The sequence below is a fragment of the Paramisgurnus dabryanus genome, chromosome 1 (genome assembly GCF_030506205.2).
Source record: "Paramisgurnus dabryanus chromosome 1, PD_genome_1.1, whole genome shotgun sequence".
NCBI lineage: Eukaryota > Metazoa > Chordata > Actinopteri > Cypriniformes > Cobitidae > Paramisgurnus > Paramisgurnus dabryanus.
Window position 1 is genome coordinate 60,573,118 of NC_133337.1, and position 15,114 is coordinate 60,588,231.

A 15,114-nucleotide genomic window follows, 5' to 3' on the forward strand; every position below is an offset into this window, starting at 1 on the left:
GGCTTTCTATGTAGGCCCTATATAGGTTTGTCCATGGGTTCCACTATGGCCCCACCTGAGTGGGGCTTATGTGGGGCCCAGCTGGGCAGCACACATGGGGCCCATATTGGCCCCACCTAATGAAGCCCACATTATTTATCAGGGCCCAGTATGGGTTTTTAATGGGTACTGGACTGGTCCCTTATTATGTAATAATTATACTTTTAATGCTTTATTGTAATTAACTTAAATAATATATTTGTTTTAAATTGAAACCGATAAAAGCAACATAATTTCAGTTCGGTTCAATATAACAAAATACTTTGTCAATTTATTTCAATGCTAAAATAATCATCAACATTTCAAAACTGCTAATGCAGGTAATGACTAACAATTTAACATACACTGTAAAAAATACTTTACTGCCTTAACATTTTTTGTTGAATCAACTCGGATTTACAAGTCATTTTAAATTACTATTATTAAATTACTATTATCTTGACTAGAGATGAGTTGTTATAACTTATAAAATTAAGTTGAATTTTCTGAACTATATTTTATAAGTTTTGACAACTCATCTCTGTTTACATGACTTGTAAATCTGAGTTGATTTAACAAAACATTTTAAGGCAGCAAAGTTTTTTTTTACAGTGTAACACTTAAAATAAGCATTGAAAGAAGTCAAACTCTTAAAATATTTGAAGCAGGACTACTTTGTCAAGCGTAATGTGTCGCAGCAGTGAGCAGATCGTAATGAGGTCTCCTTATATGAAACACCTGACTCCACTAATCAGACTCCTTTCAGAATGTTTGAAACATTTCTTTAATTAACACACTAACAAACTGATGAACTTTCTGACATTTCTTATCTTCACTCACTCAGCTGTGCAAATTAAAATTAATAATTGGCAGGTAAACATTATAAATATCACAATTAAATGTAAACAATAATGCATTTTTATTTAAAATGTTTTATACTGATCATATGCTATCTGTGATATTATTTGCTCTTTGTATAAAAGTGACTATCAACCAAAATTAAAAATTTTAAGAGTTTAAATGTATATAAAATGTATTTTAAGCATGAAATTATTTTGCCCACATAGGTCCCATATGGGCCCCATATTATCATCCAACATGGTCATACCTATATGGGACCCACATACTCAACCCACATGGGACCCATATATATTGCCCATGTTAAGCCCATGGCCACATGAAACCCATGTTGCCCATATGGGACCCACGTGGGGCCCACATATCAATGTTAATTAAATGTAAAAAAATAATGCATTTTTATTTAAAATGTTTGATCAAATCATATCTGTTATATTATTTGCTCTTTGTATAAAAGTGAAAATCAACCAAAAGTTATTATTTTAAGATTGTAAATGTATAAAGATGTATTTCAAGCATAAAAATGTTTTGCCCACATAGGTGCCATGTGGGCCCCACATTATTATCCCACATGGGCAAAACCATATGGGGCCCACATGAGACCCACATATATTGCCCATGTGAAGCCCATGCCCACATGTAACCCATGTTGCCCAGATGGGACCACATACCAATGTTGGCTGGGACAGGACACTCAGCAACAGCTTTGTGCAGTGAAATCTAATCGACCTTTAATTAATTCAACATAACAAATATAGAAGAGCTGATAATTGACTTCAAGTGTGTGTGTGTGTGAGTGAGAGCGTGTGTGCGCGTGTTTTTGTGTGTGCGCGTGTTTTTGTGTATGTGCGTGTTTTTGTGTATGTGCGTGCGCGTGTGTGTGTTTGTGTGTGTTGGTGCGTGCGCGTGCGCGAGTGAGTGAGTGAATCTGTGAATGAAGTTCACATTCTGTCCTCTCTCTTATGTTTAAAAGTATTACACATGGCAACAGATGTCATGCAGGGGGTTTGTTGATGTGTTATCTTTATGTGTCTCTGTCCCTTACATTACAAGAAAGGAGCTGGACTGTTTTCACCATTTAACAGCTGGTAAAGTGACGGATATATGGCTTGTGTCGTTTTGCTAACATACTGGAACATTTGTACATTTTGTCACATTGAAATGGGACGCGTTGTAAAGGACAGCAGCGCATTCTTTTCGCCCAAATGTCTTCCAGGTCACATCACATGCTCGTGAAGATCAGATGTCACCAGCGCTCCTACCCTCGGCCTCCTGAGAAGACACAATCCAACACATTAAAAGTCCAAGCAGAAACGTCTTGTGAAACCGAAATGGGTGGGCGGAAAGGGCCCGTAATGCCACGTGATCAAAATCTCTTTACATCAATGGAACAGTCAACACTGAGCAGCAGTGAGAGACAGAGAGAGACGAGAAAGAGTAAAAGCTGGATTACTGAAATATCCCAAACGGGATCAAATAAGGTAGCGTATTTTAATCTTTAAAATATGACTTGAAAAATGTTTGTGGTGTTGTATTTGAAATGAAACGCACAGTAACGCTTAACAAGAAGGCTGAGTTTGTTAACATTAGTATAGCCAACATGAATTAACAATAAACAGCAATACAGTTGTTCAAGTTAATATTTACAACTTTTGATTTTAAAAATGTATTCGTAAATGCTGGAATGAACATGAACTGATTAATAAATGCTGTATAAGTATTGTTTATTGTTAGTCCATGTAAGCTAATGCATTAACTACAACCTTATTGTAAAGTGTTTACCAAATACACAAGTCAGAGTTATAGGTTCGGTGTTATGACACATGTGATTACTGAGGTGAAGACTTACTAAACTTTTCTAAAGATTCAAATATTCACTAACCCTCTTTCCAAAGAGGTTTTATACGTATTTCATTTTACTTTAAGTAGTTTTAGTCTGATAATGCTGTTCATCTAGATTAAAGATAAATGAGGCGGATAGGTTAGTTAGGCAGTTTTCATTTAAATGACTTGTTTATCATGGTTTTGTGATCTCAGTTAGGGTTGCTGCACATTACTGATCATTGAAAGATCTGTTTGTGCATTATAGAGCTGGAGGAGGGGCTTGCTAGCTAGCAGTCCTGAAATTAATCTTGCAGCTGTCTAGCCACGCCATAACAACCACACAGAATACTTAAGGAAATTACTTACAGTAGCAACACCATAGCAAATGTGTTAAGACCTTTAGTAAGCCAGGGTTGCCAACTTTAGCTTTGTGGCTGAGGTGAGATTTTAGGGTTTTTGGGTTTGTGGAGGGGGGTACATGTATAATAACGGTTATGATCACCCATTATTGCTTTAAAGGGGACATATCATGAAAATCTGACTTTTTCATTTTTAAGTGCTATAATTGGGTCCCCAGTGCTTCTATCAACATAGAAAATGTAAAAAAGAACAACCCAGTAACTTAGTTTTGGTAAACCATTCTCTGCAAGCATGTGAAAAATAGGTAATTGAAATTTGGCTCCCCTTGTGATGTCAGAAGGGGACAATACTGCCCCTTTAATCGCACTATCCAACCATAACACTGCCATTTAGTGCAGAGATCAGCTCATTTGCATTTAAAAGGACACACCGTGAGTTTTTGCTCACACCTACAAAGTGGCAATTTTAACATGTTATAATAAATGATCTATATGATATTTTGAGCTAAAACTTCACATGCATCTTGTGAAATGTCCCCTTTAATATATATGTTAAATTTTGCTTATTGAGCTTAGCTGGCGACTGACGTATTCCTGTGGGCGGAGTTTAGTCAAAAACTGTTTTATTGACGTCATTCAATCAGGAAGTAGAGGGCTGTAGTCCAAACCAACCGTTCCCTGTACGCTTTGAAACGGGAATTCAAAATACAAAAATATGTTGCCTGGCAGTGAGCAACAATACACACTAACTAAAGTTGTTGGTATCAGAAAGAATGTAACCTTTAAATCTGTCCAGATAAGAAGGTATGGAGCTTAAGCAGAACAGTTAAGCTCCCTCCTGATAGAAAAACAAAGTCATATGAGCGGATTTCTGCATATTTTACATTTTCTTTAGACTGGATTGTTAATTCGTGTGAGATTTATTTCGGCAGTTTGAGATAAAGCCCAAATGGGTGAGAGTTGGCAACCCTGTGTCATTGTTGTTGTCACCAGGGTTGGACAAAGATACATTAAAATGTATTTTAAAATAAAATACCAAATATCTTAGTTTCAAATGTATTAAAATGCACTTCTGTATTTTTGTATTTTGAAAAAAAAAAAAACGTTTACAAGAGAGCATTAAATTTCTTCGCAAACCTTCCATCAGTTGGACTATTTGATCTATTGCTTCACCATTACATTGACTCTAACGGAGATATACAAAAATCTGATACATGCAACCGGAACGAAGGGCCTACTTTGCATTAGCAACACTAACAAACAAGTCATTTATAAGAAGAAAACTGATGGCACCTGTATTCAAAGCAACAAGTTAATCATTTGATGGTTATCATAAATATAATAATATATTGTGTGTCAGGCAGTCATTTATGCAATGGTATGCAAAACAAAATATTGTGATCCTCCTAAACAGCTACTTTAACTAGGGGTATGGTTTGAAACAGACTTTACAATACACATGCGCTGCCGTGACCAGCTCTTTCACACGCGGTCCTACTCGTATCTGTGTTGTAGAGTGGCTCACGGTAAAAGCTGCAGCTACACGTAAGTTTAGACCACTACACCAATATCATGGCATTAAAATCCCAGTTGTTGTTGTTGTTGTGTGTTTATGTTTTTCGTGCACAACCAACATAGGCTGAAAGTAACAAGCTAAACTATTTAGCCTAGGCTACTAAAAAAAACACCCAAACTTAACATGAACTGTTAAAAATTATAGCAAATTATGCAAAAAATTGATGAAAAGCTTGCACGTTTCTTACCTTGGCTGTGCAAACTTCTCAGCAGTTATCAATCAAAGGCTGCATTTCTATGATGTCATCATTGTAGACTTTTTACATAAGTATTTTAATAAATACAAAACACTGAAGTATTTTGATACAAAATAAGAAGGCATTTTAATCAACCCTATCAAATACAAATTACAAAATCCTATTTTGTGAAATACATGTATCAAAATACTGCCCATCCCTGGTTGTCACCATGCTGTTGTTGCTGTGTAGTGAAAGTGCTGTTATGGTTGTATGCAGACGTTTTTAGGAAGGAAACAGGAACTTGCAGAGCTCAAATGACGGAGAACGGCTTCAAACAGCACGACAGAGTGCTGACTATGGACACCATCAATCCTAATGTTATAAGTGTAGAATATGCGGTGCGAGGTCCCATTGTCCAGAGGGCCCTTCAGATCGAGAAAGAGCTCAAGATGGTGAGCGTAAATTCATCTATATACATAAATACATAAATGTGTAAATCTATATACAAACATACATACACAAACACATATATATGTATATGTCTACAGGTATATACATGCACTTGATCACAGAATGAAATGCACAGTTAGTTTCTTTATCAAGAAAACTAAAAGCTGTGAACAGATACTAAAAAAACTGCATCAACATTCAGTGTGTGGGCGGGCATTATGCAAATATGTAACATCTTGCGTCTTGTCACTTTATTATAATTATTATTATTATTAAGTAACTGAAGGACAACTCAGCCATTACACACTTTAGGAAAGGTCAAATTAGGACAAGAGTAATAGATGCTCTTTAAAATGTATCCCCATTTACATTTAAAAGAGTTACTCCATATAACAGAGATGTGAAAAAAACATAGCAGCAGATAAACTCAACATTCAATTTAATTTAGGTTTTGTTGCACTTTTCACAAGTTTGCATTTTTGAATGAGGCACAAAAAAGCAGACTAAAAAAGAAATAAGCACATATTCTCAACTCTAAAGAATACATGATATTATATTGTAGTGTTTTATATGAGGCTCATATATAGTAAAATATAAAAAATAACTGAAGTTTAACACAAAAGAAAGCCAGTGTGTCATATATGTTTTTGAGTTAAAGATGACCGAATTCTCATCATGGGTTAAGATTTGATCTTCACTTTGCAATAATGACATCTATCATCATCATCCTCATCATTATAGGGTATGAAGAAGCCTTTCACAGAGGTGATTAAAGCCAACATTGGCGACTGTCAGGCAATGGGCCAGAAACCTATTACCTTCTTCAGACAGGTGTGTTTCAGAGATGTGTGAGTGTTTTCTGAGCTGTAGTTACTGTACATGTACTCTAGCTGTGCTCCATTTATTCCTCAGGTTTTGGCACTGTGCTCTTACCCAGATCTTCTTGAAGACAGTAGGTTTCCAGACGATGCCAAAAGCAGAGCACGTCGCATTCTCCAAGCGTGTGGAGGAGGAAGTCTTGGTACTAAGCTCTTTTCATTTTCATATTTATTTCAAATCTAACAATACGTCTGGGTTTATGTCTAATAAATTGTTACACATATATTCACAATATACAGTAATGTGCAATTTGGCCACCATCACCAGCTTTGTCTTTTTATCAAAGTTTTAATGTCCATCCATACAAAGAGAAAATACAGGAAATATGTTCACAAAATTAAAACAAAACAATTTTCAGCACTAAATGTCTTCTTCACGCATCAGTCAGTATTTAGTGAGACCTCTCTTGGCACGAAACACATCTTGAGCTTTTTTGAGGAGACTTGAAGTCGATTAGAATTAGAAATTAGGATTTAATTTCATTTAGGTTTAAGAGATCCTGCAGTTTACGGCTATTGCTCAAGTGGAAGTGGAGTTTACCCTAAATACTTGACATTTCAGCTTATACAACACTGTACGATTTCATTACAACACTAAAATATTATTTGAAAAATAAAGTTTTAAAAAGGATGACTTGAACAGAATAATGTAATAAAGCCAAGCAGCCGATAAGAGCCTAGCATTGACAGGAACTCCTTTAAAGAGATAGTTTACTTTAACATGAAAATTCTGTCATCATTTACTCATCCTCATGTTGTTCTAAACCTGTATGAATTTCTTTTTTCTAATGAACAAAAGAAGATATTTCGAGAAATGATGGCAAACACACAGCAGTATGTGACTATTGACTTCCATAGTAGGAAAAAAATATTTTGGAAGTTTTGTGATAAATGATGAAGAAAATATTTTGATAAATGATGGTAAGCACACAGTTGACTGTACCCATTAAATTCTATTATTATTTTTATTCCTACTATGGAAGTAGGGCTGGGATAAACGATTATTTTTTAAACGATTAATCTAGCGATTATTTTTTCGATGCATCGATTAATCTAACGATTCATTTTATCAGTCCGATTATCTCCCCATTAATTAACTAATAGCAATTTATACATGTTGATTTACATATCTGAATGTAAAAATTTCTATATATGTTGATTGCTCTTGAAATTTCAAAATAAAAAAGACTATACAAGTGCAAAATAATGCATTCTTAGTCAGAGGTAGCATTTAATAAAGCGTTTGCAGTGCATACTGTGCAGTTTAGTAACCGTATAAAAATCTCAAGTTCAAATTACTTTATTTTGCATTCATTTATGAGCAAAACCTCTTCAATGTGCCTTTTGATGGTCACACAGTGTAATTTTTATAACTTGATTTGTTTAATCCACATTGTTTTCGTGCTGTTCTAGTCCATGTAATGACAGATATAAACACAATTAGACTTAAGAAGCACATACATTATTAAATCTCTTTCTCCTTAGTTTATTAAGATAGATGAGGACTCATTTACTGCTGTACAGAGAGTGAATAAAAGCGCAGTCTTCTGGCAACAGTGACATATATCATTGCTTTTTGTTAAATTGCTCAGTCATGACTGTTTAAAACACACTTGGCATCACATTCATGATTTTATGGTAAAATAACACTCTTTCGCGTCAATCCACGAGCATTTAACCCATAAACAAAGCACTTTCACTTTAATTGAGCTTGAGCAGCGCAGCAGAACCCACGCAGAAACGATTGCAACACTGTTGCTACAGAGCCGCAAGCTCGCGCTGCTCATGTGGCAGGGTGCATGCTTGTTAACATGGGCGCTGAAAAAACATGCGCCGCTTACGCACTGCTCACACTTGCTGGCATGGACTGGAGCCACTCGCGTTGCTACTAACGGCGCCGCCTTTTTGGGTCTGACGAATCGACGCGCATATTTTGTGTCGACGTATTTTTTGCGTCGACGTCGTCGATAACGTCGACGCGTTGTCCCAGCCCTATATGGAAGTCTATGGTCACTTACTGCTGTGTGTTTACCATCATTTCTCAAAATATCTTCTTTTGTGTTCATCAGAAAAAAGAAATTCATACAGATAAAGAACAACATGAGGACGAGTAAATGATGACAGAATTTTCATTTTAAAGTGAACTATCCCTTTATAAACGGTTTAAAAAGCATCTCCGGCTGATGATGGGAGTAGACCACATATTTACAAAATCTTAGAAGGGCGGTTGCTTTAATTGAACAATTATTATTTGTTTTGTTTCGTATAATTCTTCATTTTAATGAGTTTCTATTATTAAAAATATATAAAGAATAGCAATCAAGAATAAGTAGGGATGTCAAAAGATTAATTGCGATTAATCGCATACAAAATAAAAGTTTGTTTTGCATAATATGTGCAATGTGTGTAATTATGTTGTATATAAATGCACACATGCATTTATGTATTTAAGAAACGTTTATGTATTTTATATATATAATATTTTTATTATATTTTGATATATTTGATATATAAATGTAAAAATATATACATAAATAACATGTTTCTTAAATTTCTTAATGTATGTGTGTGTTTATATATACACAATAATTACACACAATACACACGCAAATATATTATGCAATCACAAATTTGAAAAAGAATCGTAATTAATCTTTTGACAGCCCTATGAATAAGTGATACTAAACATTTCAAAGGTGATGTACATGTATTTTTTTTACAATTGTGCTGCGTTTTTAATCGTTCAGGTGCTTACAGTGTGAGCCAAGGGATTGAAATGATTCGACAGGACGTTGCTCAATACATTGAACGGCGAGATGGAGGAGTGACATGTGATCCTGACAACATCTATCTCTCCACAGGAGCCAGTAATGCAATTGTGGTAAATTAGTAGAAATTAAAACAATACCACAGAGATGACATGACAAATACTGTAAAAGTGTTGTGCCGGAAAGCAAGCGTATCATGTACTGCCGCACTAAATTAAACATCAGACAAACAAAAAGACAAAATATCAATGGTTTTAAAGAACTTGTGTATGTTTGTGTGTTTGTGTCAGACCATGCTTAAGTTATTAGTGTCGGGTGAAGGAGCGTCTCGTACAGGAGTTATGATCTCCATCCCTCAGTATCCGCTGTATTCGGCCGCTCTGGCTGAGCTGGGTGCAGTACAGATCAATTATTATCTGGATGAAGATCACTGCTGGAGTTTGGATGTCAATGAGTTACGGCGCGCCCTGCAAAAGGCAAAAACTCACTGCACACCGCGAGCATTGTGCATTATCAACCCCGGCAACCCAACAGGTATGACGACACATAACAAACCATATGATGGACATTTTAATAAAGTTTTATTTGTAGAGCACTTTTCACGATTGTTTGTCGTTCCAAACAGCTTCACGTGAAAAAGAAACAAAGAAAGCACAAAATGCAAACAACAACAAACACATGGCAGTTTATAAACAGTTTAGGATGAAGTTATTAAAATGTACTTCTTATTTAAATAAGGTAATAAGTAGTACTCAATTCCAAGCTTAATTATGAACATAAACTTGAATGGAGTACATGGAGGTATTTAAATTTTGTTACTAATAGAATAATGCAATAAGTAATACTCACATTCTAAACTATATACTAATACTAGTATTAATGTAATGTACTAATGAAATTCATTAGTTAAGCTAATGTCAGCAGTCTCCTGGTAAGCAAGCCAACAGGGTGACAGCGGTCAAGGGGTGAGAAATTCCTTTAGTGAGACAGAAAAACCCCTGTGAGAAAACCAGGCTTAGCCAGGAGGGTAACACCAGGGCCGGCCTATGGGGTTATGGGGCCCTCGGCGAGACCATGAAAATGGGCCCCACTGGTGTAAAAATTTTCATAGCACTCACAAGTGAAATCAAAACACACAAAAATGACAATTTATATATTAAAGTGTAGAAGTTTTTATTAAAGCAACACTATGTAGTTTCCATGTAAAAATGACTTACAGCTCCCCCATGTGGTTGAAAAGTGCAAAAGTGCCTGGTATCAGACACTCTTCTGCAGGCAGGGGGAGGGGCGGGGCTGCGTGCTCTACCCTCCACCGCCACTTTCAGAGTGTGCTTGTAGCAGCTAGAAGGTTGCTCAGGTTTCAGCAACAGTACAATTTGTCCAGTTTAAAGTTGTTATATCACTGAAATAATTTTAGAGACATTATTTAAAGGTACAAAAACTACATAGTGTTTCTTTACGTGCAACATATTAAGCGATGTTGTTATAGTGCAACAATTGAGTACTACAGTACTCTATGTATCAATACAAGTATCATGAATAATTACTATAGGGTGATAACAGACCAGAATTTTGCAAAAGTGTAATGTCCGCTGATGTCTGATAGGAACTCCCAGAGATACGGAGGTGCTAGACCATTCAAGGCTTTTAAGTGATTATCAATATTTTAAGATGTATGCGATACTTAACATGCAGCCAGTGTAGTATTGCTAGAATTGGGCTTATGTACTTGTACCTCTTTAATCTCGTAAGCACTCTTGCAGTTGCATTTTGTGCTAGCTCGAGTTTATTTAATAGATTTGCATGACACCCCCCCACCAGTAATGAGTTATAATAGTCAATTCTTGAGGTCATGAATAAGCTTGGATAAGCTTCTCGGCATCTGAAGCAGACAGCATGTGGCGCATTTGAAATATTTTTAAGATGGAAGAATGCTGTGCACCAAAGGTGTGACTATCAAATGATAGATTGCTATCCAACATCATACCTAGGGTCTTGACTGCGAAAAACAGACCAACATGATTTTGTTTGTGAAGAAATTCATGAAGTCATTACTATTGTGCTGTAGCTTGATATCTGTTTCTTTTGACTCTTACAGTATATTAGGAAAGGAAAGGGGGATTATTCTGATTTTCTTTGATAAGTTTGCTGAGATAAGTGGATCTGGCAGTTTTAAGAGCCTGTCTATGGCGAACGCTCTCTCTTTTCATGCATCACACCATACTTCTAGTTTTGTTGTCCTTCGTCTAAACTCCATTTTTCAAGCTATCTTTTCAACATCTCTTGACTTTACTCCACAGGTCAAGTGCAAAGCCGACAGTGCATTGAGGACGTGATCCGATTTGCTGCAGAAGAGAGACTTTTCCTCATGGCTGATGAGGTCATTCACATACATCATATGCTCATTCTTTTAATATTTATTTATATTTATATCTCATTGTTTACGCAAGCATACGCATAAATGAATAAGGATAAAGATCTCAGTTGGTCTTGCTTTTTTTGCAGGTCTATCAGGACAATGTTTACGCTGATGGGTGTGAGTTTCACTCCTTTAAGAAGGTTTTGTTTGAAATGGGGGCAGAATACTCAGAAACAGTGGAACTGGCTTCATTTCACTCAACCTCAAAGTGTTACATGGGAGAGTAAGTGTCCGTACAATAAATATACCAAGTTATTGATCTTACTGTACGTGTTATTGACAATAGGCATGGAATTAGTCTGAGAGCAGGCTTAGGAATTAACGGATCACATGTAGTGGGATTACTTCATAAGGATACAACTGGTAACTGTAATTCATAACGGTTATATAACTTTAAAAAATAAGAATATTATCAGCATCAACAAATCAAATTAATTAATCTTTCAACAAAACGCGATATAGTTTTGGGAAAATATGGTCTATTATTGTAGGATACCAACAAACACTGCTGCTCTCTACCATTGGATAAAAGCGTGATGATTTTTTTTTACTTAGCGATGAGCATTACAACCAATCACAGAGCACATGAATCTGATGGCCGATCACAAGACTTTAAATGAATAATTGCCAGTACAGAAAGGTTTTCTTGGCACACCTAGACCACAGCTACATTCATTATAATAAGTATTTCATTGAATTACCATAGACACAGCTACTGGTCTACTTACTTAGCTGAGAAATATTTACTACTAATACTACTACTAATATTACTACTACTAATAATAATAAAAATTGTTACTCTTATTATTTGGTTCATGTTTAATAATTATTTTGTGGCTTCAGGTTCAAGGCATGCATAGTAGATGTTTTAGATTTTTGTTAAAGAGCTCAACATTTATTGGATTTATAAACTACTCCTGTTTTCTAACTTGACTCTCTCAGATGTGGTTTTCGTGGTGGCTATATGGAGGTGGTAAATCTTGACCCTGAAGTGAAAGCTCAGCTCACTAAACTGGTATCGGTACGGCTGTGTCCTCCAGTTCCTGGTCAAGCTCTTCTAGATGTGGTGGTCAATCCACCCCAACCAGATGAACCCTCTTATGGCACATTCATTAAGGTTTTCTCTTTTCTTTCCTCCTAGTCTTTCAGTGAACTGATCTTACATCAGACTAATTCTTCTGTGTCACTCTCAGGAACGTTCAGACACGTTGGCTGCACTGGCAGAGAAAGCTGCCATCACACAGAAGATCCTAAATCAGATTCCTGGCATAAAGTGCAACCCAGTTCAAGGGGCCATGTACACGTTCCCTCGCATCCACCTGCCCCAAAAAGCCATTCTAGAGGCCAAGGTTAGATGAAGCTCTTCACAAATCCAGACTTGTATTGTATTAAAGGTCCGGTTCTTTCTGTGTTTTTGAAGCTTTGATTGTGTTTACAGTGCGCAATATAACATAAAAACCCGGTATTTTTTAAACATTTTACTTATCTGTATAGCGCTGTTTTCACCGTCCTTAAAACGGACTGCTGTCTTCCTTGTTCTATGAAGTCCCTCCTTTAGAAATATGTGTCGAGTTCTGATTGTGTAGCTTATTTAGTGTGTTGTGATTTGACAGCAGCTTAGCTTCCCATTAGCTTAGCGGGCGACTGACGTATTCCTGTGGGCGGAGTTTAGTCAAAAACTGTTATACTGATGTCATTAAAGCAGGAAGTGGAGGGCTGTAGTCCAAACCGGCCATTCGCTGTAGGCTTTGAAAGGCAAATCTAAAAGAAAATATATCGCCTGTCATTGAACTCATTTTACAGGTATTATTTATGCTGTTATAGCAACATTACACACTAACTAGGATTTAAAAAATCGGATCAGAAAGAACGTGACCTTTAAAGTGCACCTATAATGGCATTTTTACAAGATGTATTATAAGTCTCAGGTGTGCCCAGAATGTGTCTGTAAAATTTCAACTCAAAATTCCCCACAGATCATTATTTTTAGTATGTCCAGCAAAAAAACACGCTGTTTTAATGTCTGTAACTTTAAATGCAGACAGTGAACGCTTTCAGTTAAAATAGATCTGATAATGACCTTGATGACTTTGTAACTTTTAGAGCATTTAGTCACACCAGACATCCTCTTGAGTCTAAAACTGGATAAGCATACTGTACAGGTCACACACACCTGCCTAAAAGACAAACAAATGTGAAAATCAAGATTCAAGACTAGTTAATAAGGACTTCAGGTTGTTTTTCCCAAACCTCAATTCATATCGTATAAGACTACTGCACTGAAATAACTTGGGTAAAGCTGTGGTTCACAGTGAATTCAGACGCTTTTGTTTTAAATTTTACAAAATGAACAACAGAAAAACTGTTTAAAAGACACATTGATCATAAGACATGAAGTGAAATTCCCACTGATTGTAATTTTAGGAGAAGGGTGAATCTCCAGACATGTTTTACTGTATGAAGCTGCTGGAGGAGAAGGGCATCTGTTTGGTTCCTGGCAGTGGATTCGGTCAGCGAGAGGAAACGTATCACTTCAGGTTATAATCAACTTCAATTCATGTCATGTCACAGGGTTTTAAGACAAATGCCTTCAAACAGCTAAAATTGTTGGAGAAGAGCTAGTTAGTATTCTGCTGTGAAGCACTGAAACCAAGAGTGCAAGAGTAGTGGTTGAGTGATGTGGCTTTATCAATGGCCGATACTGAGAAAACCACCTGGCTGATTAACACAAACAGTAAATGAGATACAAAAAACCCCGAAATGAACTGAATGTAAATTGCTTTTCTTAAGGAGTAAAGTGCTAATGCACTAAACTACAGTTTATAGAGACTGAACATTTTAAATTTAAAAAATGTAAATATCGATGGATGCAGTATATTGGCTGAACATTACTGCAGACACTGGTGTCATAATCACATTTGAAACTCTCAAAAATTAAAAATTCTACACATTTCTACTACAAAAATCTTGCAAGGTTAAAGGTGCAGTGTGTACATTTTAGCGGCATCTAGTGGTGAGGTCACAAATTGCAACCAATGGCTTAGTCCACTGCTCACCTCTCGCTTTTGAAACACATAGAGAAGCTACGGTAGCCGCCACCAGACAAACATGTCATCGTCGGAGACAACTTAGTAAAAAAATGTGTCCGTTAAGGGCTTCTGTAGAAAAATGGTGGCACAAAATGGTGACTTCCATGTAAGGGGACCCTCGGTGTATGTAGATAAAAAGGTCTCGTTCTAAGGTAATAAACACATACCGGTTCATTATGAAAGGTCTTTATACACCACTGATAATATAGTTTTGTAAATCATTTTGTGTTTCTGTCAAGAGATCCTTCTAAAAATTACACACTGTACCTTTAATTTTAAAAACGGGTTTTGCATGTTTTTATAGTACAACAAAGTTTTGTTTCAGATTAAAGTTGTTGTTTGTTAAATGTATTTTGTTGAAATGCATTTAATGTCTGTTTCCAACAGAATGACAATACTTCCTCCAAAAGACAAACTGAAGATAGTGTTGGGCAAGATTCAGGAGTTTCACCAGTGTTTTACAGCACAATACTCATAAGTGTTGAGGATGAGTAACTGCAGGTCTGTGTGATAGGTCCAATGCTGCTATACAAGACTCCAGTCAACACAACTGTATTAAAAAATGTATTTTAATATGTTTTCTTTTTATTGAAGAATTAAAATATTTAGTTATTATACACTAGCAGTTGATTTATTATTGTTGTACACTAATTCATTGAAGTTCAATATTAAAGGAAAATATTTTACTATGTTCTTA

At 36.1% G+C, this 15,114-nt stretch overlaps 1 protein-coding gene across 2 annotated transcripts; it reads left to right on the plus strand.

Annotated features, from left to right (window-relative positions):
- The first annotated feature begins 2,198 nt into the window (after positions 1-2,198).
- Positions 2,199-15,034, plus strand: LOC135720528 (alanine aminotransferase 2-like). 2 transcript variants are annotated; one of them, XM_065242694.1, is made up of 12 exons: positions 2,199-2,357; positions 5,090-5,265; positions 6,005-6,094; positions 6,176-6,284; positions 8,889-9,022; positions 9,200-9,443; positions 11,210-11,289; positions 11,415-11,551; positions 12,271-12,445; positions 12,522-12,677; positions 13,753-13,865; positions 14,805-15,034. In XM_065242694.1, exons 2-12 carry the CDS (start codon positions 5,128-5,130, stop codon positions 14,893-14,895), a joined length of 1,467 nt encoding a protein of 488 aa, XP_065098766.1. In that variant the 5' UTR covers positions 2,199-2,357; positions 5,090-5,127; the 3' UTR covers positions 14,896-15,034. The 2 variants fall into 2 exon arrangements, with proteins under 2 accessions (XP_065098766.1, XP_065098767.1); XM_065242695.2 differs by having other exon boundaries at positions 2,223-2,357; positions 5,063-5,265.
- Positions 15,035-15,114: the final 80 nt, after the last annotated feature.